Consider the following 26772-nt stretch of genomic DNA (forward strand, 5'->3'; position numbering starts at 1 on the left):
TGTATGAGGGTGTTTAAAATTTGTTATTGCTGTGGGCACCAGAGACTTTGAATTCCTCTAGTGATCTTGGCTTAGAGTCTTCCCTTTGTGCTTGTCCTTAGAAAGATTGTCTTTTGCAGCTCTTCTGGCTGTAAACCACTCTTCTTATCACTGGAGGCATTAGCATGGTGGTATAGGGCATGGAGGAAGGACAGTGTTCTCTAATATTCTGATTACATCTTAGTCTGTGGGTGGTATAGTGGTCCTGAGTAAGGGGGAGGGGTGGAGAAGGTGAACCTAAGGGCTAGGGCTTTTTTGCTCTTGCCCCATTTTCCCCTGTCTGCTTGCAGCAGGCATTTTCTGGTGTTCTCCATCTGTGTCCTTGAAGTTCTTCTTCCTGTAGATTAAGTCTTTCTCCCCCCTTAGATAACACAGGAAGGCTGAGACTGGCTACTCTTCCTTTTCCCTAGCACTAATGAAATTATACCAGTGCACTCATTTGATATCCTTTCCATGAAGATGAAGCCTTTTGTTCAGTAAAGGAGGAAGAATATTGAACAACAGGGGCCTAGACAGCACCACTGGGGGATCTTTTCTCCAGGTTTTCTCCATCTTCTCTATGAGAGCTAAGTTGGATGGCTAGAGAAGAAGCTTACAAGAAGGTGGGAACCCCCTATGAATACAGCCCCAGGAACTTCATACTCTCATAGTAGTTCCCACTTGGCCCCAGCAAATCCTCAAAATTTCTAGTTTAATGTTCCTACTGTGGTTTCTGCCCCAGGTAAGGAAATGCTCCTGTCCTGTGTCTCCCTGCAGGCATGCCTGTCTCTCTTTGACTTGGCCATTTGTCCTATGACTCATTTCTCTAAAGGGCTCATGAAAAAATTGTTAATTTGCTGCCTGTCCTGCCTTTTTCTTCTTGTAAGGATGGGAGTTTCTTCTTTCTGACCCTCTACAGGTCCAAAATGAAACCTTATCATTTTAGTGGGAGTTAGTCACTGAAATGCAATATAAATGATTTTTTTTTTGCTGAGCCTTAATTTGCTACATTAATAGGTACACATTGTCTTTGATTTTAGTGCTTTTTGTGAGATTCCTCTACATGCTCCCCCCTTATTTATCTTCTGGAGATGAGTTTCCTAGGGGTCTGTAAATCCCTTGTAAGGTTCAAGAACTTCTGAAAATTGTATGCAGACTTTTAAGGATGCATTTTTATCTGTATTTTTTTGAACCAGTAGACTTCATCTGATTCTCAGAAAGGCCCATGCTCTTAAAGCTGTTTTTAAAAAGCCAATTGCCCTTTAAAAAGCACGTAGTACTAGACAAGTAATTTGAATTTATTAAAAAGTCTTTCATTCTTTCTCAGAAGCCAGGATATTTTCACCTATTAGTCTGACTGGTCTATAAAACACATCAACCTATCTTAAAGGATTGAATGCATATATCATCTGTAGGCCTGGAGTCTCATTTATTATGCCCAAGACTTTCATAGCAACAGAGTGAAAGCTCATATATCTTAACTCAGCAGAAAACACTGTAATACCCTCAGATAGAGCCTGTTTACATCGCTTTTATCTGCATTTCTAACAAGCTTGATTATTTTTGTTTTCTGGCCCACAGTAGATAAAAAGCACTAAGCTTGCAAATGCACACTTATTGCGCAAAAAGGGATGTTGAAGGATAGGAGAAAAACTTGCAAAGCAAGCCTCATGTATCATCTCTTGTGTGAAAACTGCCCAGATCTTCAAGTCAGACTCAATTGCTGCTGCTTCTCCATTACCAGGCTGTATACACCTCTGTTTGGTATGGGGTATGAGGAGTAATCAAACCTACCTAAGCAGCCCCAAAGTACATTGCTTTATTGCAGTTGATGTTCTAGTTAATGGTAGCCCATGGCCATTAAAAATGTCCCATTTGTTTTTTATAACAAACTTAAGAATTATTTTAAATGATTTGAAAATTACTTCCATGAAAAATATTTGCGTGATTTTTAAAGTTTTAAACTTAGAAATTATATAAGCTTTGCTTCATTGGAGAAATCAAGGTGTGAGACAATGTCTTGACAATACTGGGTGCCTTTCTTACCATGGAAGAACAAGTTTGTATTCTTTTCTAGGTTCTCTCTGCTGTAAGTAGATGATTCTTATAGATAACCCGAAAATCTCATCTTGCCTTAGGATTGTATAATTCTAAGAACATTGCTTACAGTTAACTCTCTTTAGTTAAATATAGATACCATGTTTGCAGCTGTTTTTTGTGCTTTGGGGGTGACACATCTGTTTGTGGTGAGTTAGGTATAGTTTCAGATTTAAGTGACTATGAATCAAAACTGAGCAATCTCTTTCTGCTTCATTCACATGAACCAGACAGTGTTCCCCTTTGTGTCATACAGGAAGTAAATGTTTGGCTTTTCCTCTTAAAAATGTCACAGAAATGTTCAGACTAGCTATGCTTTAAGAAACTGCTCACTGAGAGAGAGATGTTAATGAGAGCAGTAAAAGCCAGAGTTGTCCATGAAGGGCATTTTCATTTTGTGGCTCTAACAGGTTAAGCATTGATATTCTAATTGAATTCATAGTGAGGCCTCCTTTGTTTCTGTAAGCATCTGAGAGGCCAAGATGTGCATGCACTGTTGGACTTGGCATAGCTTCTGGGCTGTATGTTAGCCTGTGAATCCCCTCTTTGACCATAAATGAGCAGATCTCTGGTAAGTATAAAGTCTTTTTGTTTCAGGAACTTTTGGGGAAACTACCAGTGCATATAAAATAGGCACACAATTGAGAGTATGTAAAACTTCTCAACTTCATTACCTAGGTCAGTGTCAATATCCAGATCCATCAATCATAATCTTTAATTTAGTAACAGATGGCCATGTTTTATTTTGTGAAGTTTCTGCATTACTTCGTGGCCTATAAAATGTTGGTTAAAGTTCTTGATGGAGCTCTTGCTTGGAAACCCTGTCTTCAGGATCCAAGCCACACACGTGTTAGTGAGCCATAAACTCACATCTTCTTTATTACTCCATCAACATTTACTTTATGGACTAGACAGGAGAACTCAGCTACATACTTTTTTCTGCTTTTAGTTATAAAGCTGAGACTATGATGATGATAAAGTTAACTGCAGTTAGAGTTTATTTAGCACTTACCAGGAGCCCAGAACCATGCTAAGCTATTTACATAAATTCACACATTTAATCCTTAACAACAACCCCTCCGAGGTCATTGTGATCATTATCCCCATTTTACAGATGAATAAATATACAGAGAATTAGATAACTTGCCCCAAATTATTAATTGGTAAGACCATTAGATGAATCAAGGTAGTTTGTCCTGGACCTATTTTCCATTCTTTAATAAAGATTTTTAATTTCATTTTTAGCTATATTAAAACATCTGCCTGTTTCAAACATCAAACAGTAGAACAAAATACATTCAGAGAGATCAGCTTTTGTCTCTCTCTCTCTTCCTTATTTTCCTTCTCCCCCAAATTACCTGTTTTAAAAAAAAGTTTTAAGTTTATCCTTTTCTAGTTTCTTTACGAAAATAATACACAAATATGTGTGTATGTGTGTGCCACTGTGTATATATAAAACTCACATCTCTACCCAGGATACACTATAGCTATTTTATTTGTCTATATTTATTTTATAAACCTAAAAAATGTCTTTTCCTATCAGAAGCAGGTTCATGAGACCAGTCTGGTAAATACAGGGTGTGACAAAAGTAGGTTTACAGTTGTGAGTATGCAAAACACAGTGTTTGTTCTTGTATTATTATTCATTAATTGTTATATTATTTTCCATATGAGCAACTGTAAATCTACTTTTCCACACCCTGTATATTTCATATTGCTGTGCAGATATCTGCCTGAGTGCTGAACTTACATTCCTGTCCCGTTTAACATTTTATGTTCTGCATCATGCTTGAGATGTTTGCTTTCTGTAGCAAGATAAGGCAGACGCCTGCATTCTGCCTTGAGTAAAAATGCTTCTCTAGAAACAGATCTGATGCTGTTTAATCTGGCTAGCTTTTAAAATTGAAATCATGCTTATTATATAAATCTGCTTTTTTCTCTAAATGCAAAATGGAAGATTATAATAATCATTGTATTTAGTCTTCATTTGCTTAAGAAAAATAGATTTGAGTTGATTGGTGTTCTTATAGTCCAAGGTTTCTCAGACTTCACAGAATTACCTGTTCCTGGAGGTTTGGTATTTCTGGAGCCATGGACAGGGGCCAGATTTCATTGGCTTCTGCTTTTATATCTTTTTGTCTAGAGTCTTCAAGTTACTCTTCTGTTTGGTAATTTTGTGTATTAGTTTCCTAGGACTACTGTAACAAATTACCACAAACTGGGGGACTTAAAACAAGGAGAAATTATTTTTCACAGTACTGGAGGCCAGAAGTCCAAAATCAGCCAGGCTGCACTCCCCCCAGAGATTTTAGGAGAAATTTTGGATTTTTGCCTCTTCCAAGTTCTGATAACTCAGCATTTATTGACTTGTAGATCAGTGAGTCACTCCAATCTCTGCTCCATGATCACACAGCATCCTACTCTTCTGCCTCAACTTTCTCTCTGCCTTTCTCTTGTAAAGATACCTGTCATTGGATTTTGGGCCCACCCAGATATTCCAGGATGATCTCTCCATCTCAGAAATCCTTAAATTATTTACATCTGTAAAGATCCATTTACAGGTTCCATAAATTAGAATGTAGACATATCTTTCTGGGGGCCACCATTCAACCCACTGCAATATATTTCCAGGTTATTCAGGAAACTATACAGGACAGATTTTCATAAGCAGTTATATCAAATATGAAGACATGGCTTATGCTGTGTGATTAGATGCTGTGGCATTGTTAACCCTAAAGCATGATTTTGCAATCAATTTATATTATGAAGTATATCACATAGAAAATAATGAAATATTTTAGGAGGTTGAAAAACACTTGGCTTTAGTATTCTTTACAGATCTAAGGTAGGATTGCCCACACTGTCTTTCCCAAAGACAACAGTTTAGTACAATTGTAAGTTACCACAGCCCCTTAGCCACTGGCTCATTAAAGGTACTCAAGTAATTTATAGAAATAAATCACAGTGTTCAGCAAAATGGCAATTCCGTTTCTTGGACTAGTCACCCAGAACACTGAGCTCTGTGCAAAACATGTTAAATGGATATGTCTATGATCCTCTCTTACCCTATTATACAAAGTATTTCAGTAGATAAATAAATGAGAGGGAGAAAGGATAGATCTTTATTACAGAGGAATTCAAATTAGTAAATGCAGGGCTGATCTCTACCAGTGGATACTAAAATTAGCCCATGACAGTTTGAGAAGAAATAGGAAGTTTTTATAATCTCAAAGTATCTCCTCTAAGCTATTTATTAATTACAAAGGGAAATATAGTAACCTAACAGTGGAAAAAAAACAGCAAGACCCTACATTAACCAAGTGATCAAGTTTAACATCACCACTAATAAGACATTGGCATCATATATCCCTGATATAATGGAATGAGAAGGGTATGGCATCATTTCTGTGTATTCTTGCCAAAAAAATTAGTAACATTAATCATGAGAAAATATTGCACAAACCCCACTTGTAGGGACATTCTTTCAAATGCATGACCAGTATTCTTCAGAAGTATCAAGGTCTGGAAAGACTGAGAAACTGTCACAAATTAGAGGATACTGAGGACACATGATAACTAATTGTGATGTGGGATCCTTGATTTAATTCTGGAACAAAAGGACATTAGGAGGGAAATTAGTAAAATTTGAATAAGGTCTGAAGATTAATTACTAGTATTGTAGCAATGTTAATTTTCTGGCTTAGATAATTGTACACTGGTTATGTATGATGTGAGCATGAGAAAAAAATACGTGAAGGTTATATAGGAGCTCAGTACTCTTCGCAACTTTGAGTAAGTCATCAAAAATAAGATAATAAAAAAATTATAAGTTATCAGAGGATAATTTTTGCTTAATTTGAGGAGTTAAGGATTATTTGTTTTATACATACTGTCTAAGAGTAACCTGTATTGTTCATTTAAATTCAAGGAGCCCAAGAAAGTAATTCAAAAGGACCCCTTTACTCTTTATTAAATGCAGAATAAGCTGGTTTCTTTGCCGATACTTCAAACCCCTTCCAAATAGGAGTTAACCTGGCCATTTAAGAAGTTAGAAATGTCTCTCTTGATGAAGTATAGAGTGGGTGGGGGTGGTCTTTTTAAAATAACATTAAATGGTTTTAGTTCCTTCATGATGTGTGCAATGTCTTCCTAGATATATCGGAAGGACCTCATCAGTGCCATGAAACTTTCAGATTCTCACCACATTAATCCTGACAGCTATTACCTCTTTACGGATACATGGAAAGAAGAATGGGAAAAGGGAGTTCAGGTACCAGCCAGTCCAGACACTCTTCCACAGCCTTCCCTCAGGTATTTGCATGCTTGCAGTTTTGACTTGGGGAATGCATGTTCTTATGGCTATCTGTGTGCTGCTTGGGGAGAGACTTTGAGTGGTTAACTTCACATTTATAATGCAAAGTCACACACCATGTTCAGTTCACTTAGACCAGTGGCAGACTATACCAGCTAGTGAAAGTCAAGCTCATTTATTTAGGGATAAAATATATGCCCATTTACAGGATAAAACTGTTTGAGGTTCAGTCTGAAATGTGATAAGATTTTGGAGACCAGGATTTCCAGGTCTGACTCAATAACAGTAGCATTTATTAGCCTTTGAAGAGAAACAGAGCATTAATTATATAACCCCACAATAATTGTGTTAATACATAACCCCATGAAAAGTCATTTCATTATAACAGGGAACTTACAGTAATAGCATCTATAAATAGTAAACCAAAATATTTAGAGTTCGTAAAATGCATAAACACAAATGAAAGGGAATAACTGTAAAAATTGGGTTGACTATAAGTGCATAGCCTTCATTTGCAAAGACTTGAGAAGAAAGATTAAGTAGAAGAGGATTTTGGTTTTGTGAGAAGGGGAGAGGACTTTTCTGCCGGAGGAAGTAGTAAGTTTTAGCTTCTCAAGAGTAGTGACTGATTTGGGGAGCCATTTTGTCTTACTGGTCTTTGTGTTCCCAGTGTGTTACACAAAGGCTGACATGAAATAAATAAAATGCTTGGTGTAAGTTTGAGTGAGTGAATGAGTGAGTGGAGGACAGAAGAGAAGGGAGGGAACGGAAGGGAAGGGATAGCAACAGATAAAGGGTGGGACCTCTTGGTTACTATGAGAAAGTGTACATCTCATTGTACGTCTATGTATTTCTAGTGCATATTAGGTTTTTAAAGGGCAGAGATCACATCCTTGAATTTGCCATCCCTGGCACCAGGTTCATAGGTCCTAGTCATTTTCCAGAAGAAATACTTGGTTGAATCACTTCTAAGATCCAGAGTCTCATAGTCTCTTGGGTATACAAGGTCTGTCCAGAAAAATTCCAGCCATTGTTAATATAACGAGAACGGTTTATGTGACATTGATATAACCTGGCAGCCAAGGCAAATAACCTGGAATGTGAATGCGCGAACAATGACGACTTCACTATACTAGTCACTGGGAGGCAGTAGACGCCATTGAGTGAGCATGTGTAATGTGTGACCATTGCATTCAAAATGACTGAGCAAGTAGAGCAACGAATCTGCCTCAGATTTTATGTTAAGCTTGAACCTGACCTCCATGGAAACTATTCAGATGATTCAGAAGGCCACAGCCACAGGCAACTGGTGACTGGCAGCTTCATCACAATAATGCATCCACTCATGCATCATCTCTGATGCAGAGCTTTTTGGTGAAATATCAAATCACCCAGGTGACTCAGTCCCCCTACAGCCCAGATGTAGTGCCTTGTGACTTCTGGTTTTTCCCAAAACTAAAATCACCTTTGAAAGGGAAGAGATTTCAGAATGTCTATGAGATTCAGGCAAATAGGATGAGTCTGCTGATGTTGATTCCAACAAAGGGTTTTGCAGAGTATTTTGAACAGTGAAAGAGATGCTAGGAGAATTGTGTGAGGTCCCAAGGGTACTTACTTTGAAGGGACTGAGGCATCATTGTCCTATGTGCAGTCTTTCTTGTTATCTTCTTCAAGAAATGTTGGGGGGCAGGGCTGGGAATATAAGACAGAAAACTGTACTTGAATAAGAATTAAATAAAAAAAAATTTTAAAAAAGAAATGTCTCTTTTTCATATTATGTGGCTGGATACTTTCTGGACAGATCTCAGCCTAGTAGAAGTACCACTGGATCATATGATAACTATATCCTTACCATTCTGAGGAACTGTCAAACTATTTTACACAGAATCTGCAATGTTTTACATGCCTTCCAGCCATGTATGAGGGTTCCATTTTCTTCATATCTTCACCAATACTTGTTATTGTCTATGTTTTATTAATGCCATCCTAAGAGTATTAAGTGTATCTCAATGCAGTTTTTATTTTAATTTGCCTGATAGCTAATGATATTGAGCATCGATTCTTCATATGCTTGTTAGTCATTTGCATAGTCTTTTTGGAAGAGAGGTTTTATACTTTATTACAAAAAGAAGAATCATATATATGGTCCAAAAATACAAGATCATTCTTTTCTTCTCTTCCTGTGAAACGCTACTGTTCGAACAACCAAAGTGAATCATCTCAGTTAACTTTTTCATGTTCCATCACATTTACTTTGGAATGGATGCCCTTGGCTGCTGAAAATCTTACCCTTTAGTGAACAAGAAGACAAAGTCCTCAGATCAGCAGTTCCAGAATGTCTCCCCACTTTTTAGAGAGAGAGAGGAAGGGAGAAATATCAATCAGGTGCCTCTCATACATTGCCTCAACCATGGATCAAACCCACAACTTAGGTATGTGCCCTGACTGGGAATTGAACCTACAGTTGGTGTACAGGATGACACTCTACCCAACTGAACCAAGCAGCCAGGGCCAGAATGTTCCATTTTTTATATAGTGCATCCCTACATACTTATATGCAAAGTGGGACAAAAATAGGTTTGCAGTTCATATGAAAAATAATAAATAATACAAGAATAAGCTTTCAAATACTCACAACTGGAAAGCTACTTTTGTTCCACCCTGTATACCTTTGGACAAATTATTCAGATCTTTTTCCCATTTTAAAATATGGGCTATTTGTCTTTTTATTGAGTTATAAATTTTCTTTACATGTTCTGGATACAAGTTTCTTATTTGCAACTATTTTCTTCCATTGATTATCTTGTCACTTTCTTGATGGTGTCCTTTGAGGCACAAGTTTTTTATTTTGATGTTCAGTTTATCTATTTTTTCTTTGATTACTTGTCTTTTTTGTGTCAGATATAAGAAATCATTGTCTATCCCTGGCCAGTATTGCTCAGCTGGTTGGAACATTGTCCTGTAACCAAAAGGTTGCTGGTTTGATCCCTGGTCAGAGCACGTACCCAGGTTGTGGGTTCAGTCTCTAGTTAGGGAGCATAGGAAAAGGCAACTAGTTACTGTTTCTCTCTCACATCGATGTCTCTGTCTCTCTCTCTCTCTCTCTCTCTCTCTCTCTCTCTCTCTCCCCCCCCCCACCTTCTCCCTCACTCTCTCTCTAAAAGCAATGAAAAAATGCCCTCAGGATTAACAAATGTATTTTTTAAAAGAAATTTATAGTTGTATCTCTTACATTTGGATCTTTGAGCCATTTGAGTTAATTTTTGTGTATGATATTAGGGGTGCAACTTCATTCTTTTGCATGTGAATATCAGGTATCCCATCTTAATTTGTTGAGCAGCTTACTTTTTGAAAGTTGATAGACACTACTCACCACTTGCTTCCATGAGTCCCTTATAAACCAGGTTGCTATGGAAGAAAATGTAGTTCTTGAATCAAGAAATCCCAGTTCTTTTTTTAAAAAAATCTCTTGTTTCTACCTAGGTAACTTTTTAAAGTTTTTCTGATTTCAAACTGAGATGCTAATTTCTCCACTTCATGTTTCACTCTGTCCAAATATGTCACTTTTTTCCCACACTATATGAAAAAAACACCGTTTACATTTCTTTTTATTGGTTAAATTTTATAACTTTTTATGTTAGTGGTTTTTTTTATTGTTGTTCAGGTAGTTTTCTGCCTTTTTCCCCCACCCCAATGCAGCCCCCTAGCCCTCCCCATCTCCCTCCCATTTTCACCCCACCCCCCCCCCGTTATTGTCCATGTTTTCTTTATAATTGTTCCTGCTCTTTGCAACAGCATGGATGGAACTGGAAAGCATTATGCTAAGTGAAATAAGTCGGGGGGGGGGGGGTTGTATGTCTTCTTCTTGTTTTTATAGATTACAAATCTCCTAAAAATTAAGAAGCTGTCTGGTAACCATTTGATTATTTATACTATTGAGAGAATATTTAAAAGGTTTTTCTTAAATTAAAAGATAGAAATTTAAAAAGTAAATGCTTTGGGGCATTTAAGATCTTTTCCCCTGGCATATGTCATCAGTTTGGCTCAAATGAACTCTTATCTTTAAAAAGAATAAAATAAATTTAAAAAAGGATAGCTTGGCCTGACTGTTGTGGTCCATCATCCTGCAAACCAAAAGGTCACTAGCTCAATTCTAGGTCAGGGCACATGCCTGGGTTGCCGACCAGGTTCCCAGTTGGCATGCAAGAGGCAGTCAGTTGATGTTTCTCTTGCGCGTGGATGTTTCTCTCCCTCTCTACCTCTATCTAAAAATAAACAAATAAAAGTTTTAAAAAGATAGCTTTATTCTCAAAGCCACAAATTAAAGTGTTTTCTTCTAACATTACTGCCAGATCTAAACAAATGTAAATGTTTTATAGTAAAACCCTTGCAACGATTGTTTTTAGATTTAAAACCAGTATCTTCAGTGATCATGTATTACTATTATATAAAGAAGAAATGTTAGTTAATAATTATTCAGTTAGCTCTGAGTGGTGTGGCTCAATGGGTTGAGTGTTGTCCTGCAAACCAAAAGGTCACTGGCTCAATTCCAGGTCAGGACACATGCCCGGGTTGCTCACCAGGTCCCTGGTTGGGGGTGTGCAAGAGGTACCTGATCGATGTTTCGCTCACACATCAATGTTTATCTCCCTTTCTTTCTCCCTCTGTTCCCCTCTCTCTAAAAATAAATGAAGTCTTTTTAAAAATCATGATTCAATTTTAAAATTCTTCCTGCCTTCCAAATTTTAAAAAAATATGAATCAATGTGCATTGAAAGCATGAAGACACTTCTTAATTCTGTGCTAAAGTTTATTAAAAACCTTTTTGTATTAAAACAGAATGTTATCACAGTTTACAACAGCATGTGAAAGCCATCAGAATGTAAAAACAAAAATCTTTTAATCCATTATTTTGGGTTGGCGCCTCCATGTCAGTTTGTTAAAATCAAAATCTAATTGGTTAGTTATTTTACACTGATGGAAATCTCACTTCGCTGGAGTAAGTATTCTAAGTATAAACCTGTTAGAGAAATTTAAGAATGAATCTGATGTAATACAATAGTTAAAATATATGTAAAAATATTGGGAAGCAATTATTTATCATTATGTATTATTCAAAATAGTCCAGTTGCTATAACAAGCATCCCCAATGGTCTCAGCATCTTAACACAGTGAAGATTTTATTTCTTGCACGTGTCTCCAACCAGTGTGGGTTTGGGATGTGGGTCGCCACTGCCCCATGTAGTCATTCAGGGACTTGAGCTTTTCTTATGAGTGGCTCCTCTCTCTGCTAGGTACTTTTCCACTCCCTTTTCCGCCCCTAAACTTCTAAATCCAGTCTTCAGGAAAAGATAAGAGTGTGGAGGGTTATGCAGATAGATTTCGGGGAGGAGGGGTCTAAGCTTTGAAGTGACTTATCCACCCATATGCCATAAGCCAGAACTCACTTCACATGGCCTGCAAAGGAGGCTGAAGAATGCAACTTTGCTTGTGTGCCTAGATGAAAAAGGAAAGGGGCTTTGGCGCACACATAGCAGTTCTCTGCTACTCTTTGATAGTGGGATTATAAGCTCAAAGCTATGTAAGCATAGGAGCCTTGATTTTATTTACCACTGTAACAGTGATGATAGTTGATGCTATGATCTGCACTCCCCACATTCCCATATTGTCTTAGGACCTCTTCATGTGGTCTCTCAGCTGGTTAGTCTGACTTCTTACATGGCAGCTCTGGGCTCCAAGAGTGAGCCCATTAATCAGTCAACTAGAGAAACTTAAATATTACTTAATCCACAAGATTATCAAAATACTTCAGAATATGATTTCCTAATTGGCTTACAGAAGTAATTTTGGACATATGTAAATTAATTGACCTTATTCTTGGGTGCTAGAATTACTCCATTGGTGCTATAACAACTGAAAAAAGAGTGGGAAAGATGCAATGTAGCAGGTGGAGCAAATCCTTTCAGAATCTTGGTCTTGTCTTTCAGACTACATTTTTAAAATTCTGTTCTAGTGTTCTTTCTGCAGTTCTCTTGTCTGATAGTATAGTGTATTGTACGTATGTAGTGACTGAGATGATGGAGTGCAGAGAATTACAGAGCTACCTTGCCCTGTAAGTTACAGCTACTTAGGTAAGTCTGTTCACACCACAAGGGATTTTTTGAAAAGAAGTTCAACAAATAAAAATGGTGTTGACCCCGTTACATGTTTTTAGGTAGTCTGGATGATTTTGATGCTAGTCAGTAACAAAGAAGCTTCAAATAGATTTTTTTTTTAGGTTTTCATTTGTTTATTTAAATTAGTTTCTATTGCAATAAGGTTCCAAATGCAAGGAAGACAGTGCTTTATGTTTGTTTGAAAGGAAGTATGCATTATAAGCTCTATGACACACAAGTAGCTAATGATGTATTCACCAAGTATGTGTTTGTATGTTTTTAAAATTATAGATGAATTATTGCCTTATAGTAAAAAGAAAAATAATCAGAATACAAACCATCAGCTATATAGTATATATGCTTATACACACATGTATATATGAATGGAACATTCTTGACTTTTTTCACTTAACAGTATGTCATCATATACTTCTGAGTCATTAATGATATCAAAAGAGGAATGATTAGTTTTTCACACAAGACACTGTTTCTCCTTGGGATGTAAAAGTGGAACTGACTGGGCTATGGACAGGAGCACTTTCTTCACTAAACTCCAGACTCAAATATATAACCACCAGTTCAGTGTTTCCTCGTGGATGTGCAGTAGACATCTCAGACTTAAAATACCCCCAACTGAAGGGCTGATCTTCTTCCCCAAACTCATTCCACCTGTAGTTTGCCACATTTAACTTATGGTAGATCCGTTCTTTCTGTTGTAACTCTGCTTTTTCAATCTTTCAGGTCAAAATTCTTAGAGTCATCTTTGATTCTTCATTGTCTACTGTCTCATATTCAACATTAAAAGATAATACCTATTGGTTTCACTTCCAGAAGATAATTTGGGTTTTGATTAGTAAGTCAAAGGAAGAACAGCCCCTAGTGATAGATGGAGCACAAGCCTCCCTGCCTCCCATTGCACTGCTATATTTCATCATCAAGCCTCCCCCTACTCTTCTTGCTCCACTCTTCCCACAGCTCCTTTTCTCATTCCATGCTAGGCAGCAGCAGTCTACCATTCTTGCTTTCAATTATGAAATCAGTACATAGCACAGTGTACAGAGCAGTTTCATACACACATTTACCTTATTTAAAGTTTAAAGCAGTCCTTTGGCAGTTTTTCCAGTACTATTGCTGTATAAATTATTTTTCCAGTCACTGTTGCCTCCAGACTTAGCAGCATCAAGCAATTATGTTATCATATTCATGGATCCTGTGGGTTGGGAACTCAGACAGGGCACAGTGGGGATGTCTTATTTCTGCTCTACAATATCTGTGACCTCATCTTAGGAAGATTTGAAGGTTGGGGGTGACTCATCAGCTGGGAGCTAGAATCATCTGCAGGCTTATTCACTAACGTATCTGTCACCTGGGCTAGGATGACAGAAAGATTGCATGTGGCCTCTCCATGTGGTTTGGCTTCCTCACAGCATGGCAACCTCCGCATAGGCAAACTTTTTACAGGCCTCAGGCACAGGGCTCTACATGCATGTGTCCCAGCAAGCAAGGTGAAAGCTGTATTCCCTTTTATGACCCAGCCTTGCAATTCTCATAGCATTACTTCTGCCATATTCTATTGGTGAAAACAGTCATGAGCCCTCTCTGATTCAAGAGGAGTGGCGAATAGAATTTACCACTTGATGCAGGAGTGGCAAAGTCACATTGCAGAAGAGCATGTGGGATTTTGAAAATATGATCTGTCACAGAGGTTATAATTGTCCTGTTTTATAGACGAGGCATGAAGTCTGGTAGAAAAGCAGTCAGCCCAGAGTGGCAAGATTAACAAGGGGCATCTAGTCCTAGAGATACTACTGCAAGGGGGTCCTATTTAGTTAGCTTTTAAGACATTTGTTACCAGCCTTTTAAAAATCCATGGTGTTATGGTATTTGTGCAATATCTGTGCTGTTCACAAATGATTCTAATCTGTTCATTAGGAAATGCATAGTCTCTTAAGTACCAGATATTTATATCAACTAAAGCCACTCTGAGGTCTCACTGTGCATAAGACACCCACCAGAAGAGGCCATACATCAGGTTAAAGTGATCTTGGCTTTCTACCACATAGGCCTGAGGTAGCAGGTAGCTGGTCTATCCTCTGGAGCAGCAGGTGGATAGACCTTCTTTCTCTGGGACTAAGCATGTGTGGTTGCATGTCCTTTAACCAAAGTTCAGTCACCCAGAAAGTTACTAAGCATCCAAATTGAAAACTGCACTTAATACATCATTCTGACAAAATTGGCCATACCTCTAGGCTTGCAAGCTTTTCCTGATTTGCAGTGATCTGGTGACTATTCAAAGAGTGTCTCTAGGACTTAGTATACAGAGAGAAGAAAATCACCCAGAGATAATTTTCAGATTTTCTCCAGCTATAGCAATGTTATGTCTACTTGATATTAAAGCTCCATTTTTAAGACTCCAAAGTAAATTTTCATTAATTCTTACAGACCTTCTCCTCTATAATTATAAATACAAGAATTTCTCCTTGTGACTATATATTAACTTTACTTTTTACCCATGCATTTCCTTGCCTTAGGTGTTCCTGTTTCAGTCTGTGATCTTTTTATTGTAATAGACTCAGTCCTGAGATTCAGACCTTTTTAGTTACATATGAAAAAAATAAATGAGATAACATCATTGTTATCATTACTATAAATTTTTCATTGAAGTATAATATATAAACAGAAAAGTAACCAAAATATAACTGTATAAGTCAATGAATTTTCTTGAATTAAATATACTCATTTAACTGCTACCCAGATCAAGAAATAGAACATTATCAATACCCTAGAATCCCTCCCTCTGTTCCTGCCCACTAAAGGACCTCCATCACTATAGGTGATCATTTTGCCAGTTTTTTAACTTCTTGTTGTTCATCATTGTGGTCGTGAGATTCATCCATGCTATTGCATGTAGTAGATCATTAATTTACATTTCTGTGTCATATTCCATTGTGTGAATATACCATATTTTATCTATCCATTCTGCTATTGATATGTGAGTTACTTTGAGTTTTCATTTATTATGAAAAATGCTAATATGGACATTTTTATTCATCTTTCAGTAGACATATGTACTTTTAAGTACATTTCTAGGAACAGGCTTGCTAGCTCATAAGGTATGTGTATGTTCATCTGTGATATTAGCTGCGAAATAGTTTGCTAAAGTGGTTGTCTCAGTTCACCCACACTCCCACCAGCAGTGTATGAAAGGTCTGTTCTACTTCCTTGTGAATACTTAGTATTGTTAATATTTGGTCAGTCTTCAAGTTCAGTCATTCTGGTAGATAGCAATGATTGAATTTCTGTGTGCATCTCTGTAATAACTAATGAGGTTGAGAACCTTCTAAAAGCTTTCTTGCCATCTGGATAGCTTTATTTGTCAAGTGTCTATTCAGGTTTTTTGCTGTTTTTGCTGGGGTTGTCTGTCTTTTACTAATTGATTTGTAGGAGTTCATTATATGTAGGGAGAAGCAAAAGTAAGTTTACAGTTGTTTTTTAAAGATTTTATTTATTTACTTTAAGATAGGGGATGGGAGGAAGAAAGAGAGGGAGAGAAACATCAATGTGTGGTTGCCTCTCCTGCACCCCCCACTGGGGACCTGGCCCACAACCCAGGCATGTGCCCTGACTGGGAATGAAACCGGCAACCCTTTGGTTCTCAGGCTGGCATTCTATCCACTGAACCACACCAGGGCTTATTCTTATATTATTTATTAATTATTGTATTATTTTCCATACAAACAGCTGTAAACCTATTTTTCCCCACCCTGTATAGTTGATAAACAGAAGTTTTTCACTCTCTTCTTTATGGTTAATGGCTTTTGTCTTATTGTTTTTTAATTTTTTTTATTTATTTATCTTTAGAGAGGAAGGGAAGGAGAGAGGGAGAGAAATATCAATGTATGGTTGCCTCTTGTGCATCCCCTGCTGGGAACTGGCCTGCAACCCAGGCATGTGCCCTGACTGGGAATCAAACCGCGATCGTGTGGTTCGCAGGCCCACGTTCAATCCACTGAGCGACACCAGCCAGGGCGGCTTTTGTCTTATTTAAAGTATCTTTGCCTATCCCACGTGTATAAAGATATTCCTCTTTGTTTTCTTCTAAAAACTTAATAAACATACTAGTTTAATTAAAAACGTTTATAATCTCTCTTGTTCCACATAGAATGTGAGGCAATTGAGATGAATAGTTATCAAATATTCTCCCTTTTAGAAAAAGATGGATCTTGAAATAGATATTCTATAATTACCTCATATGCCATGCACCTAAAAAGCACAGCATATTTAGTCTCATAGTCTCTGGATAATTCATACACATGTCTTGTTCTTTCATCTGGGTTCATTTCAGTTGGAAGCAAGCCTCTGACAGCAGTTCCCAAAGTTTTAGCTTCAATTAATATTTTAGAGTTCTGCTTTTTCCTCAAGTGGTTGTTGCCTTTGGCTTTAAAAACTCCATATGGTAGAAAATTAACATGTACAAATGTATATAGTTACTAACTTTATTTGGCATATACAAGTGGAATCATATGCTTTTAAAAGCATATGGTTAGGAGGAAATATTTACTCTATAAATGTATTTACAGAGCAGATTTGATCTATGTACAAGGGAGGGCTCAAAAAATCAGAATTAACTTCTGGACAGTGGGCCCCTTATACCACAGGCTTGCCCTGCTAGGTGAGTGTTCTAGGAACCCATCTGTATCAGTGCACCAGATGGCGTTGTGAGAGGCTGTGTTCAGCTTCAGTGAATTTTTTTGAAGATTCAGCATGTTTGCCCATTTCATGATGGGTGGTTTACAAGTGCACCAGCCCGTGCTGCACTGAGTGTTCAGCAGTTTTTGACCAAAAACGTCATGAGCCCCCCAAGCCCCATCCTCCATATTCACCCAGTCTCTCCCCAAGCAATTTTCTTTTTGTTTCCCTGGATGAAAATCATCCTAAAAGGGAAATGTTTTTGCCAGTGTGGAAGAGATAAAACAAAAAACATCAGAAGCACTAAAAGGCATCAGAATTGATGAGTTCAAAAACTGTTTTGAGCAGTGGGGAAAAAAGTCTCAATAGGTATATTGCGTCGAATGGAGAGTACTTGGAAGGTGACTGAAGTTTAAACATGTAAGAATAAATAGATAATCTTTATAAATAAATTCTGGCTTTGGGGCCCCCCTTAAATTATTTATGTGTATTCATATGAATATATTTATGTTTATGAATACTTCTACTTGTATAGCAGCTCTAGAGTAACAATTTTCAACATTTTTCATCTCATGACACACATAAACCAATTACTAATATTCTCTGGGCATACCAAAAAAATCTATTTTTTTGGTCTGACAAAAAATGTTTTTTATTCATTGACACCAGATGGCTATTGTTGTGTTGGCCATTGTAATTTTTTATTTGACAGTCTCAGAAAAAGAGGTCCATGTCTCTGACTAGTCAGGTACTGCATGTTTTAAAATTTTTTGTGGCACACCAGTGTGCCGCAGCACACTGACTGAAAATCACTGCTCTAGAGTAAAGAAGTTAGCTTTAGAAGCCTTCTAGAAAAACAGTTTTCATTATTTTATGATGAGAAATATATATATTTTTTTCTCTCTTGTTTAGATGGCTTACCCTGTTCTTTAAAATTGCCAGGGAATAATAATACAGATTTCCTCTTGGTTATATTTTCTGATGCATAATGCAGTGCCTAAAACATCAGTTGTAGAGTAAGTCATTGGCATGAGAAACTTCTGTTTCTCCCCTTGCTTGATTTCCTTACCTTGGGCTCTTAAGTGTCTAAAAAGGTAAGGGGAAATTGGGTTTTCTCTGGCCTACTGGAGAAGTTGATGGAAGAACAGGAATCTTTCCTCCTATCATGTAGCCCTGGCCCCGACTTACGATTGCTATCATTTATGATTGGGAAATGCCTTAAGTTCATGTAAGTCTGTGGAATCTTGCCTTTCACTCATCTACATAAATAGTGAAGACAATAAGAAATACAACAATGACATTATTTTTATTGAACTTCCTGGGGTAACATTGGTTAATAAAATTATATGTTTCAGGTATACAGTTCTAAAATGCACCACCTGGATGGTATTATGCTAAGTGAAATAAGCCAATCAGAGAAGGACAACTACCATATGATTTCACTCATGGAATCTAATGAACAAAATATAAACAGACTCATAGATACAAAGAACAGAATGACAGCTGCCCAAGGGGAAGGGGTTGCAGGACTGGGTGAAAAAGGTAGAGGGATTAAGCACAAAACAAAACAAAAAAACCTCATCAGCAGTCATTGTTCAGAGACCATAACAAAACTGAATTTGTAGCCCTGGCTGGTGTAGCTCAGTGGATTGAGCGCGGGCCTGCGAACCAGAGAATTGCAGTTCGATTCCCAGTCAGGGCACATGCCTGGGTTGCAGGCCAGTTCCCAGCAGGGGACGCGTGAGAGGCAACCATACATTGATGTTTCTCTCCCTCTCTCATTCCCTTCCCCTCTAAAGATAAATAAATAAAATCTTTTTTAAAAAGTTAATCTTTAAAAAAACCTGAATTTGTAGAACCATTTGCTTTCTGGAAAGAGATCTGCCATACTTCCCAGTTCACAGAGCAGGAGGTTTCCACCGGGTAGAAAGAGCATTCAACTCCATTGTATGGCCTGAGTGTCATTGGGCCCATTCAGTCAATACCTACAATCTGTCATCTGTTGATTGTTATTTGGTGTCTTTCTTTTGCTTTTCTAGGGTTGTAGCTGAGAAGGTAAAGGAAGTTCTATTTACTCGGCCCCGGAAGTATATCCAGTCCTCTGTCTCAGAGACCACAGAGCCTGGCTATGTCAACATCAGGGAGCAGGCGGCATCTGTGTGCCGCTATGATCTAGATGACATGGACATTTTCTGGCTCCAGGAACTCAATGAAGACCTTGCAGAAATGGGTAAGTTGTTTTCTCACAAGTAAGTTGTTCCTTGACTTGACATGTGACTTTTTTCTCTTTTAAGTCATCCAACCATTGAACTTGCTTTCATCCTGTGGCTTCCTTTCTTTTCCGGTCTTTTTCTTTATTTTTTTCTTTGATTTATTTTAATAAGGCATATATCAAAATGCATAAATATATTGAAATAGAGCAGTAACATTTAAATTGGACTTTTTCTTCCCTTGTTCATGGTGAATAGCACAGATCAGGGATAGCATGTAGGTTTCACAGCGCTGTTTCCCAGTTCTGGGAAATGTGAGTGATTATGACTGATTGGATTTCTGGTTGAGAAGAATTCTGAAACTGGTTCCTCACTCAGCCCTGAAAAGCATTCTTGGCTTTCATCAGTGAACAGAGAGCCAAGGGTAGTGGCACCTCCACCATCTCATTCTAATGGAGAGAAGTTCCAACTTTAGCATTAGACAGCACTACAACTGACAGGTTGGTGTGACCAGTACACCTTATACAGAACTTATAATTTTGCTGCTCAGAATAAGAATGGCATGTTAGGGCAAAAAAAAACCAAAAGCAGTTGTTAGCTACCTTCATTGAATTCCAGAGTTGCCATGCAATTCTTTAAAATAAAATGAAGCAAAAAACTTGGGAGTAAGCATAAAAATAATTTTTAAAGAGATTGTGTGCTGTACAGTACCATAAAATCCTAGGCTGAAAGGAAACTCACTTTATAATATTTATACAAAACTCTTTTTGACCTGTCTTCAATCTGAGTGGTGTTTAGGTCCAAGTGGTCCTGTGGAGCAGTGGGTGGTTTTTAATATGAGATACAGTGAAGGATACATTTGATTTCATTTTTGTTTGAATCACATTTGTTCATTGTTAGTACAAGAATCAGTGTTGTACTTTTCTCCCCTCCCTTCTTTTTCTTTCTTTCTTTCTTTCTTTCTTTCTTTCTTTCTTTCTTTCTTTCTTTCTTTCTTTCTTTCTTTCTTTCTAGGTTGGTATCTGAATGCATGTAAACAAAAAATTAAAATTGTATTAAATCCAGTTTGGCATAATGGTAGTACTTATTCTGCCAGTAACCAATACTTACTCCTTGCTTCTTGAAACTTTTTGTTTTATATCTTCTCTTGCTCTGCCCTCTAAGAGAAAGGCAGTTTGATTTAGGTTGGGAACCACAAAGATAGGAAAATAAAAGACTGGCAGAGAGGGAAAATCAGTATGGGGGCATAATCAAGTAGATTGATCGCTTGACATGTAATGTTTGTGAACCATATAACATCCATATACATTACAGTCATTACACTGCTGCCTTCGACATGACATCACCTTATAACTAGGTCCCTTTGGTATTTTGCAGCTAATTCCCTTTGGATGAGTTTTTTTAAATAAACTTTTTTCATTTGGAAATAGTTTCAGATTTACAGAAAATTTGCACATTTAATCCAGTAACCATATACCCTTCGCATAGTTTCAGTTCCCCCTAACGTTAACATCTTACTTTACCATGGTACATTTGTCAAAGCTAAGAAACCAACACAGGTACATTGCTATTAACAAAATTGCAGGCTTTGTTGGTATTCCATCAGAGTTTTGTTTGTTCTTGTTTTTTTACTAATGGCCTTTTTCTGTTCCAGGATTCCATCCAGGATACCACACTGCATTTAGGCATGGATGAGTTTTAAAAGATGATTGCCTTATCTCAAGCATTCCTTTAGGATGAATGATACTGTAGTGAGGTTTCTAAGAGCTTAAAATAAACTTTTAAAAACAACAGTAAATTAAGTGCATTTTTTACTGGGATTAAGGAACTTTAAAAATTGAGTACTTGCTACATACCAGGCACTATACTAAGCAATCTGTAAATATTACCTCATCTCGGCCTCACAAGAAATCAGTGAGTTTGGTATTATCCTATTTTACAGATAAGAAAACTAAGCCCTAAAAAGGATAAATAACATGTCAAAGTTTACATGACCAATATGAGATCAAGCTGGAATTCGAATTCAACTGCTTTTATAATCAGACACTAATACTCCTTCATTCCAGAAAAAAATGTGTAGTTTGTAAGTGGAAAAATGAAACATACTGCCTGGGTGGTTTTTTAATTTATAAATAGCTGCAACATGAAAAAGGTAGTTTATGTGGAATTTTATCTTACTTGGGTAAATTTGTTTTGAATTATTTTGAGAATTGCTTCTGAATTTACAAGGTGTTTGAAAAAATATACGTATATAATATGATCGTATACATATATATATACATATATGTGTGTGTGTGTGTGTGCGTGTATGTATGTATGAATGTGATCCAAGCAGAAAAATATTTAGTTTTTATCAGTATCTACCATATGAATCTTTATGTTGGGTTATTAAATATGAAAGACTAAGAAAAATTAAAAGAACAGAAGGAAAAGAAATCAAGAGGCAAGAAAAGTATCTTCAGAATTTGCAGTTAGACCTATGTAAATGCTGATAAGTTTATTTAATGTTGGAGTTTGACACTGAAAAATACTATTGTATTTTTTTAAAAGTCATTTGAAAAGCAAAATATTTTGTATATATAATTACATGTACAGTACCTAGTATTTTCTTTAATGACTTAATACCTTTTTGTATGAAAATGCCTTTGTATAACCATTAGATGTGCTCATTGAGACTAATTTGCTAAGACTGTATTATTCTTTGTATCCACATAGTTATATTCTAATTATTTTATTATACTATAAGTTGAAGTGTTCAAAATTACGAACCTCACTAAAAGTCCTCCCTCAGTGGGAATAAGAGAAAACAGAGAATTAGGAGGAGACTGGCTAGGATTTAGACAGAAAATTTAAAGGGTCAGTAATATGTCTTACAAGAAATATGGTGAAATATATTTTTACTTCATGTGTGAAACACTAACATGTGATGCTACATACATATTAGAATAGCTCTAGTAACTGATTCTTTGAAATCTCCTCACCCCTGAACTGGGCTCACAGTAGGTAATTTGGGAATGACCACTGACCTGACAGGTTGATTGGGTTGATTAATTGTTTGTATTTCTGTGCAGGTTGTGAGCCAGTTGATGAGAATCTTATGGAAAAGACAGTAGAAGTTCTGGAACGCCAATGCCATGAAAATATGAACCATGCTATTGAGACAGAGGAAGGGCTAGGTATAGAGTATGATGAAGATGTGATCTGTGATGTGTGCCGGTCACCAGACAGTGAAGAAGGGAATGATATGGTATTCTGTGATAAGTGTAACATCTGTGTGCATCAGGTTAGTGAGAGTGGAGAACATCACCTCCCCACATTCAGGCTTGCTAAAGCTCAGTGATGATCTCCAGCATCCATATCAGGGTAGCAGCTTGCATTTAAGGGGGAAAATAAAAATTTGGCCTGGCTATTCTTCAGTGTTCCCTTAGAAACAATACTTACAATCCCCAAGGTTACTTACAAAATTTGCCCAAGGGGGTGAAACCCAGGTCTTTATTGTCACTTCATCCCCAGACCATTGAAATTGCCTTGTTAGATACTTTTACAGTTCCCTGGGGAGTCTTGCTGCCTGCATGGGAGACTCCTCCGCCTCAAATCCATACTATATCATCAGGCTTACTTCACTTTAGCAAAGGGCTTCCAAGGTTACACCCATGGTCAGTAACCTCGGTAAATTTACACTTCCTATAGCTGGAAATCCAGACTTCTTATCCTTGCACCCAGAGCCCTCCTCCATCTCCCAAATATGCCACTCCCAGGAAGTTAGGTCCACCCCACTTTTAAAGATCATAAAATCTTAGGACTGTGAAGTCATTCCCACTCCTCAAATTTACAGGTAATACCAGAAGTGGGAAATGACTCTACCCAAGCTCTGTCATTTTTCTACCACACTGCCTTTTTAATTAATGATTAGGATGATGATATCAACATTCTATTCAGTTTTTCCATTTCTTCTCCCACAAGCCCTTTGCTACAGTGAAGTAAGGTAACTCAAGGGAGCACCGTATTCCTGTCACTGTGCTGTCTCCATGTTTTGGGTACCCCCCCCCCCACAATTTAAAGTGCCTTCTTCCACTTTCAGCTGTCAAAAAAATCTATATATCTTCCAAGATCTAGTTCAAATCTGTTCTTGAACTTCCTTACTCTAAGTGACTTTTCACTCTTCTGAACTTGTGTGGTTCATTAATTTATCTAGCGAATAGGTACTCAGCCCCATCCGTGTACCAGGACTGTTCTACGTACTGAAGACACAAGGAGTAATAAAGAGGTGGATGTGCTCTTTGCCCCCAAGGAGACCAGAGTCTGGTGTAGGAACTACAAGGAAAATGCCCATTTAGCATAGTATGCCAAGTGTTTTTGTACGTAGAAGTCTGTGCTGCCGTGGAAGTGCGTAGGAGGGATGGGTGTCAGGGAGCACTTCCAAGTGGTGGCATGCAAGCTGAATCTTAGTGGCCAAAAGGAAATGCCAGATAAAACAGCAGCACATGTTCAGGCAGAGAAGAGATGTCTTCAGATGAGTTAGTGAGAGTGGACAAAGCATGTTTGAGGCAGCTATGAGCAGTTCAGAACTGTGGAGTGTGGTGGATGGAGCAGGAAAGGCATGGAGAGTGAGGGTAGATAGGGGTACAAGGGACACATGTGAAGGGCCTTCTCTCACAAACTAAACAACTTCAGTTTTGCCTGTCAACACTGAAGGATAGGATTTGTGTTTTAGATGATTCTGGCTACAAAATGACTAAAATGATTACATAACAGGCGATAGAGAAAAATCAGTGCTGAAGAGTTTATTTTAATTACCTGGGTCCCTTAACCTAACCTTCTGTGTTAGAAGGTACTCAAAATTATTCTGTGACCAGTTGTGTCTTTTTCTTCATTGTACTTGTGTTTTGAAAGACTGAATTTCAAAAAAATTATCTTCACTTTACCAGTTACTATTATTTATATTACACCCTAAGATAGAAAATCTTTACCATAAAAGTATGAACTTAAATATGTTACCATACAGGTCCGTAGTCCCTTCTCTGTGATGCCAAATTTTTAAAGCTCTGAAAAACTGCAAATTTTTTGCTTAAGTTTGGCATCAAAACAGATTTGGTGGCAATAGTAGAAGTCACCCCATATGAGGCTATTTATAGTCTTTCTCCCATTTTGTGTAGTCATATATTTTTACAGAAATGTTACTGCATTTGATTATATGGTACTGCCCCTGGTCCCATTGGGGAGTTAGTTAATATACCATGTATGTACTATATTACTTTCCTAAGATCTGAACAATCCTGAATTTCCTGATTTTCTCCCCTTAGGGTTTACAGATAAATTGATTGTGGATCTATAGTATGCTTGAAGGGAATAATTAAAAAGTTACCTGTATATAGTTTCTATATTTGTCCTTCACAGTTGGGACAAAGTATTAAGGAATTATTTTCAGGTTTTTGACTAACAAAAGGAAGTGTGGCATAATAATTCTCCTCAAGGGTATTTTATTGTTTTGAAAACATATCCAGTAATGACTATAAATGATGCCCTTTCATCACATAGAAAAGGGTGACAGTAACATCTGACCAGGCATTACAGAATGTAAGCTGGTATGTATTAATGCTGGGTGCTGTGCCATGTAAAGTTTCATATAAAAAGGATTCTTCCAAAAAAAAAAAAGGACTCTTCCAAAGGGAAGATACTTGAGTTCTAAAGAGCTACTTAGGTTAGAGCGCCCTCTGTTGACTGAAAAGTGACTTAAAATGATTTGGAAGATTTCGTTTACTCCTTAACAGAATCAAGAACATGTTGATATTTGTATATAGTAAACATTTTTCTTCTTTACTGCCACCATATTATGTCAAATGTTTGTTCTTCTGTACCTATAACATACTTATGGTCATATTTTAGAAGAGAAGTTTACATTAATAGACTTCAGATTTTAACAGTGAACTTAAAACTTTTTCATTAAAAAATACAAGAATGTAAATCATTCCAAGTCCTTTTATATGTTCCATTGTCCAATTCTTACTCCAGGTATTCAACACTCATACCAATACCTAAATCAATTTGACTGAAGATATATGTTCATTGTTTTTATGCCTGTCATGTATATAATGTTTGGCACTGAGTTTATGACCCTGAAATTACATGCAAAACGTATGTTCATGCAGGTGTGCAATTTTCTCTGGAGAGTCCACAGTCTTCATCATTTGTGGTCTAGAAAAAGTTAAGAACCACTGCTATTAAATAAAAGCTTCTGTGATCTTATGACCATGAGTAAGTCTGTACAAGACTTAGTAAATGATTTTCTACCCTAGGAAATAAAGGGTATTCCTAGAACCAGCCATTGGTTTTTCTTCTGCTGGTCTGTAAGAGGCTCTGCTTAAGGAAGGGAGCTTGCTTTTATTTCCTAACAATCTTTCTGGACTTCAGAGGAGGAAAAATAGCTTTGAAAGCTAAGAACCCTATAAAACAATGCCCTGCTGTGGTGAGAGCAGCCTGGTTGGAGTCCAACTTCAGTTCTTGAGCTAAATTAAGGTTTGCATAGAGAACATTCCAGATAAATTGATGATAAAGGACCTACCTCCAGTGACCTTTAAATATCATTGAGGATATGAAACATAATCGCTGAAGTAGAGAAGACTTTGTGATGCGGGCTCTGTACCTGGTGAGGAAAACTCTGCTGAGTAGAGGGCAGGGATCAAGAAGTGGGGCGGACACCAGGAGTTACAGTGACCCTGAGGAGTGAAGTAAAGAGCAGCAGGCTTTAGATCAAGGGCCAACAAATGTTTTCTTTGAAGAGCCAGACAGTAAATTATTTCAGACTTTGAGGGCCGCATGCAGTCCCTGTTACATATTTTTTTTATTTTTTTTTATTTATCTTTAGAGGGGAAGGGAAAGAGAGAGGGAGAGAAACATCAATGTATGGTTGCCTCTCATATGTCCCCTGCTGGGAACTGGCCTGCAACCCAGGCATGTGCCCTGACTGGGAATCGGACCGCGATCATGTGGTTCGCAGGCCCGTGCTCAATCCACTGAGCTACACCAGCCAGGGCCCTGTTACATATTTTTTCACATTTCTTTAAAAATATGAAAACTGTTCTCAGCTTGGTGGCCTTACAAAACAGGCCTCAAGTAGTTTGCCAACTCTGGTTTAAGCAGGGGTAGTGGTAAGAGCAAAAGGAATTTCTAGAGGGGTTGTTGCTGTGCAATGATATGAAAGCATTATTTTTGTAAGAATATGGCAGACAAACAGAGGAAGGATTTAAGGTGTGAAGAGGGAGGAAGAGAATTTGGAAATAAATCAATCTAGG

The 26772-nt window shown here is 37.4% G+C and overlaps 1 protein-coding gene across 3 annotated transcripts in view; it reads left to right on the forward strand.

Annotated features, from left to right (window-relative positions):
* JADE3 (jade family PHD finger 3) overlaps window positions 1-26772 on the forward strand; it is a 134662-nt gene that overhangs the window by 87127 nt on the left and 20763 nt on the right. For all 3 annotated transcript variants that reach the window (XM_037062343.1, XM_037062345.1, XM_037062344.1), the window contains 3 exons: window positions 6269-6426; window positions 19310-19500; window positions 22552-22763. In XM_037062343.1, coding sequence (XP_036918238.1) covers window positions 6269-6426; window positions 19310-19500; window positions 22552-22763 — 561 coding nt within the window. The remainder of the gene's footprint in view (window positions 1-6268; window positions 6427-19309; window positions 19501-22551; window positions 22764-26772) is intronic.

Source organism: Sturnira hondurensis, unplaced genomic scaffold (assembly GCF_014824575.4).
Source record: "Sturnira hondurensis isolate 20B ecotype Veracruz unplaced genomic scaffold, ASM1482457v3 Scaffold0013994, whole genome shotgun sequence".
NCBI classification, from domain to species: domain Eukaryota; kingdom Metazoa; phylum Chordata; class Mammalia; order Chiroptera; family Phyllostomidae; genus Sturnira; species Sturnira hondurensis.